Consider the following 5888-nt stretch of genomic DNA (forward strand, 5'->3'; position numbering starts at 1 on the left):
CTCTCCGAACATGCCCACGACTCTTGGCACTGGAAATCACTTCTTAAGCTCAGGCCTCTGGCCCGGTTCTTTATCACTTGTACTATAAAAAATGGCTGTTCTGCAAGCTTCTGGTTCGATCAATGGACTCCGCTGGGATCCTTGATTGATTCTATAGGACCCTCTGGGCCTCGTTCTCTAAGGCTCCATCTATGAGCGACTGTATCTGAGGCAGTGAGTGAATCTTTTTGGAATTTACCAGCTCCACGATCAGAGGAGGCAGTGAGCTTTCATGTGGACCTAACGACAGTCAATGTTCCCTCTACTGATGCTACACCGGATTTCTTCTCGTGGACACTTGATGGAGTGAAACTTCAGACTTTCAGCTCAAGCAAAACATGGAGCATCGTCAGAGAAAGACAACCAATCTGTGGGTGGCACAAGACGGTCGGGTTCAAAGGCCACATTCCAAAGCATGCCTTGACTATGTGGGTCGCTGTTCTAGATAGGTTGCCTACCCGTAATCGACTGGCTTTATGGGGAATGCTCACACCTATCTCATGCTGCCTATGCTCCTCTTCAGATGAATCGAGAGATCATTTTTTTGTGGAATGTGATTTTACCAAGGATCTTTGGAGAAGAATGCTCGCTAAGTTTTTTTTTTTGGTAAAAGAATGCTCGCTAAGTTGCCGGGTACAACCACCACTTTCGTCTCCTGGCCTCAGCTGTTGGCTTGGTGTTCTCAGAATATCAGCAAGCCACAAAGAACTCTGAGGAATATCGTAGTCCAAGCTATAATCTACAACATTTGGGCTGAAAGGAATGACATGATCTTCAACAACAAGTTCCTGACTCCATCGGATCGCTTCAAGGTTGTTGATAAGACTGTCAGGAACACAATTTCTGCTCGAAAGACCAGGAAAGAATTCAAGCATCTCATGGCCCTTTGGTTGGTTTTAAACTAAGCGCCTCTCTAAATGTTTCTCAGTTTGTTAGAATGTTCTTTCTCTGTTTTTGCCATGTCTAACAAAAGCTTGTTTATAAACTCTTAGCATGTAAACCTATTCATTAATATGATATTTACAGTTAAGCAAAAAAAAAAAACTACATTTTGAAACACAATAATTTCCCCCATAATTGTATTTATATATGTAAAAGCATTTCCATTTTTGAAATTATATCATATTACTTTATATAAATTTTTAAGAACTATTCTATTTATATGTCTCATATTATATATATATATATATACATTCAAAGCCTATTTAACTGAGGACACTTAATTTGTCAATATCTACAAAACCAAAAAAAAATAATATGTATTTTAGAATTCCAATGCAAATTATATTTACTTTAAGATGAAAATGAATTGTAAACTGCATTGATTTTATAAACAATTTTATTTATCTCAAACATTATTGGTGAAATATGTGTAATTAATAACAGTTTAAATATATTTTAATTATTTTATTAATATGTGTGAAAAATGTTAAAGTGACATTTATTAAGAAACGGAAGAAGTATTTTTGCTAACCTTAGTTAAAGTTCAATACTTTGTATCTATCAAACATAACGTCGGCGACATTTTTTTGTTGTTGTAGCTTCGACTCATTTTTCATGCATCACTGATTCGCTGCACAATCTCGCCATGGTGTGCGAGAGAGGAACCATCATGTTGAAAAACGGTTAATTAAGTTGGTGTTCTATTTTAGCAAGATTTATGTAATAACTATGATCATGAAATGTAATTACTGTAGTTCAAACCATATACTTACGCATGGTGACTTAGCCAAATACATGGTATCTTTTTCAAAAAAGTCAAGAAACAGTTTAGGGAAAGATATTAAAGACATTTTGCTATAATTAGTTTTGCAGTAATTGTGCGGCTAACAAATCGCAAGCACCTGCTACCTGAACAAGGAATAATTACATTTAATGAATTAACTAATTAGCAAAATAAGACATAGTTACATTTAATGCAATATTATTCGTATGTTCGAAAATAATGAACAGTAGTGATAGAGAATTACCGACTCTTGAGGAACTTGATTGCAGTGATTTTAAATCCGGACCGAACCGGCGGTCGGAGCGGGTTGAACCATGAACCAAAAATAATCCAGGTTGGGTTAATGCTAAAACTCAACTAAAATCGAACCAGTTAAAAAACCCTATCAAACCGTTAAAAACCCGAGAATCGGCGATCCAATGAACCGGCCAAACCCTAGTTCGTATATAAACCAAAATTTTGTTAATGAAATAATTAATTTTTTCTTCTTTTTAAAGTAAAAATAAGATTTATTAAATATTAATAAAGTATCGTCTCTCGTCTTTTTTTTGTCGTCTCTACAACTCATAAATTACAAGATTCACAAAGTTTAATATTCACGTCAAGATATTGTTTTTGTCTACTTTTCACTTTCTTTAAATTTTATTTCATGATAACTTGTTTTGAAGACTTTAAATAATAAAACATTTACGTTTGTGAAATTTGTATTTCAAAATATAACTTTGACCTAATTTGTATATAATACTTTTTAAAAAGGTGATGAAGATTTAAAGTGATAAGATCTGCGAATAAAATTTAAATATGCTTTTCATATTGATTTTAAATTTTAATTGTTATTTTTAAGTTTTTCTATTATGGCTATTTAAACATTTTATTTGAATAGCACCATTCATAGAAAATAAAAATAAATTAAACACCACACTGAAATCTAGAATCAAGATTCAAACTTCTCGAGAATTGTCACCACACGGCGTGTGAAAGTGATGATCATCATTCTTACAAGAAACCATGAATCCAAAACCAACTCGAATCACTATCACAGATGATGACCTTGTCTTCATCCTCTCACCGGCTGAAAAGCAAATGTATGTGACACACCAATAATATATGAAAGAAAGACGAATCAACAACAAAGCTTTTACCAAAAAAAAAAAACAACAATTCAAGTCCGATAAATTATTAATCTTTAATAAAAAGAAAGAAAATTGTGACAGTTCTAAACGACATGACCTTCGAGAACAACATAATTAGAGTATGCTCAGATTATATAGTTGAAAACGGTTTACCCCGTCAAATTACCAACACAGAAATCAGCAAGAGGGCAAAATTGAGGACCAAAGAAAACTTAGTTTTAATTACAGAAGCCAAACTTTTATTAAAGAAACCAGCTAGAGTCGTGTATATTCAGACACACACATAGAACGCAAAATTAAAATAAACAGAAAGATCGATGAAGGTTTGGCAATAATGGAATATGTAAGTTGTTTGGACATAAATGTTAGTTGTATGATTATTGATTTTTTAAAGTTGAAAATAAATAAAAATCATCAACCAATCAAATTAAAACAATTTATTTGAAAGTTCTTCTACGAGCGACACGTCAGTAGAAATCACTAAATTTAATATATTAGAGGATCTGTTAAAACTTGTTATTAAAACACATGTAGAATTGGCAAAAAAACAAAGGAAGAAAGTTTCTTCCCACACGATCAATTCTCTACTTTTTTACTGCCTCTTTCTTACTTTTGATTTTTATATTAGTACCTTAAGAAATTTGGATAGAACTGAACCAATGCGCCTACTCTAACCAACTGAGCTAATAGGCCATCTCATAAGCGGTGGTCTGATATATTATTTACTCTCGTAGCTCTTGTTAGTAATACTACCTATGGTTTTCTATTAGATTTGAATATATTATTAATATAATTTACATATCTAAGTTCTAACTAAAGTGAACCAAACGCAAACCAAACTGAACTCAACCGAACCAAAACGAATACAAACTAAACTAAACTAATTTCAGTTTATTTTGGTTAAAATTTTTTGACCCAAAATAAACCGAACCCAAATATAAATTGAAATACTAAAAGTAATTTAAATTTTGAAGTTTTCCATCCTATCCCAAATTAACAAAATATCAAATTTGTTGTTATGGTTAGAGTTGTTGTTAAACCAATTTCTCTAAAAAGCGAGAATCCAAGAATTTTTAAATTAATCTTTTAATGAATTGGAGTTTCCAACTCCTAACAAACTTAAAACATGGAAATATGGAAAAGAACACGGTAATAAAGGAAGTGTTCCCACAGAAATAGGAGCAGCTCTCTTATTTGCAGAACTGAAAAATAAAAGTAAAAATAAAAAGGAGACTCAGGCTAGCTAATGATACTTTGGTTTGGGCAACTCTTATAAGCTCATGGCAACTCTTACTCACATTGTTTTCCTTTTCTTTTTCGTTAAACTCTCCAAAATAACGCACTGTATGTCGTCTTCATCGAACGAATGAGCTCTAGTAAATGAAGATGAACCATTATTTATCCTTTCCTGAAGAGCTCTAGCAGCTATTTCATCCTCCTGAGCTTGCTTTCTCTTTCCATTATCTTTGAAACTGTTTAGACTCTCCTGAAGAGCTACAGCAACAAGTTCATCCTCTTGAACTTGCTTTCTTCTTTTATTATCTTTGAAACTGTTTAGACTCTCCTGAAGAGCTACAGCAACTAGTTCATCCTCCTCAACTTGCTTTCTTTTCCCATTATCCTTGAAACTGTTTAGACTCTCCTGAAGAGCTACAGCAACTAGTTCATCCTCCTGAACTTGCTTTCCTTTTCCATGATCCTCCTGTTGGCGACGAAGTAAAAGAGATTCTTGAATAGCCGAGCGAAGCTCTTTAGCTTCGGGGGATGAAAGATCTTCCATTTTCAGACTCTCCTGGAGACCTAAAGGAAGCTGTCCACCCAACTGGACTTGCTTTTGAAGTGGAGGAGGAGACTTTTCCATGTTTAGGCTCGTTTGTGAACGAGACCGTAACTGGTCCCTATGCTGAATTAGCTGCAAGTCAATCTGACAGAACTTGACAAAATCATCATTGATTTTTTTTATTTTCTTGGTATACGAATTTATCTTGACTAAATTGTATAACCGGACGCGTGAACATTTGTGGACCATTTTTTTAGCGCTTAGCATCAGTTTGGTAAGAACAACTAAGTCTTTATTACCTGGCTCCAGTCCTTCTTGCAACAAATCGATCTCTTGGAAAATGGGTACTAATCTCTCGATGGTCGACGCCAATTCCTTGAACAAGGGTTTGAAGTCCTTCACTTTCTTGGCCTCTGAAATCACCAGCTTCATAATCTCCGTAAATGGAACCATATCCATGATCACCTCTTTCTCTTCTTCCTTAGAAAAAAAAACACAGAACTATTAATTCTAAGTCAAAAGCAAGTAGATACGTTGTGTTTCTAATAGCACCCATATATATATAAAAGTTAGGGAGATAATTTAACGTAGAAGATGACAAAGTAGTGAACAAAAAGAAATAATAAAGTCTTTAATTATTTCACTCATGGTCACTATACCTTCTGCCCCATGTGAAACTAGTTTGTTCACTATAACATCTTGACTCGCAATTCACGGAAGTCGCATTGTGCCTTAAAGGAGAAAAGAAAGAGAGAGAGATCTTGTTAATGAGTTAAAGTCTAACCTCAAATTTAATATGGTATCAAAACCAAGTTATAATATCATGTATATCGTAAATAATATGTTGAAGACGTTAATCGGCAGCTTTTTCCGTGTAGAAAACTTCATTTTTTAGAAAGAAGGATAAAAACTCAAGAATGTATTCGACTTTGTTAATAAGAATACATCTTCCTCAAATAGTTATACGAACAGTCCAGAAATTAAACTAAGAAAAAATCAACTTAACAACATGAGTAAAAAAAACTCCTAAATTTACAATAAAATCTCACCGTAATAATAAGAGAAACAGAGACAAACAAAATTTGAGAATTTCTAGTTAGAAATAAGAATTGTGAAAACTCCGACCTTGAAAACTATTATAACAAATCTCTCAATATCTTGCACTTAAAGCATATCGAATTATCTAAACCCCCAAAACGTTAAACAAAGA

At 33.6% G+C, this 5888-nt stretch overlaps 1 protein-coding gene across 1 annotated transcript; it reads right to left on the reverse strand.

Annotated features, from left to right (window-relative positions):
• Positions 1–4154: 4154 nt before the first annotated feature.
• Positions 4155–5381, reverse strand: LOC106310987. Its single transcript, XM_013748214.1, has 2 exons — positions 5338–5381; positions 4155–5158 (listed from the first exon to the last, which is right to left on the reverse strand). The coding sequence occupies exons 1-2, from the start codon at positions 5347–5349 to the stop codon at positions 4193–4195; spliced, it is 978 nt and encodes a 325-aa protein (XP_013603668.1). The 5' UTR covers positions 5350–5381; the 3' UTR covers positions 4155–4192.
• Positions 5382–5888: the final 507 nt, after the last annotated feature.

The sequence above is a fragment of the Brassica oleracea genome, chromosome C8 (assembly GCF_000695525.1).
Source record: "Brassica oleracea var. oleracea cultivar TO1000 chromosome C8, BOL, whole genome shotgun sequence".
NCBI classification, from domain to species: Eukaryota; Viridiplantae; Streptophyta; class Magnoliopsida; order Brassicales; family Brassicaceae; genus Brassica; species Brassica oleracea.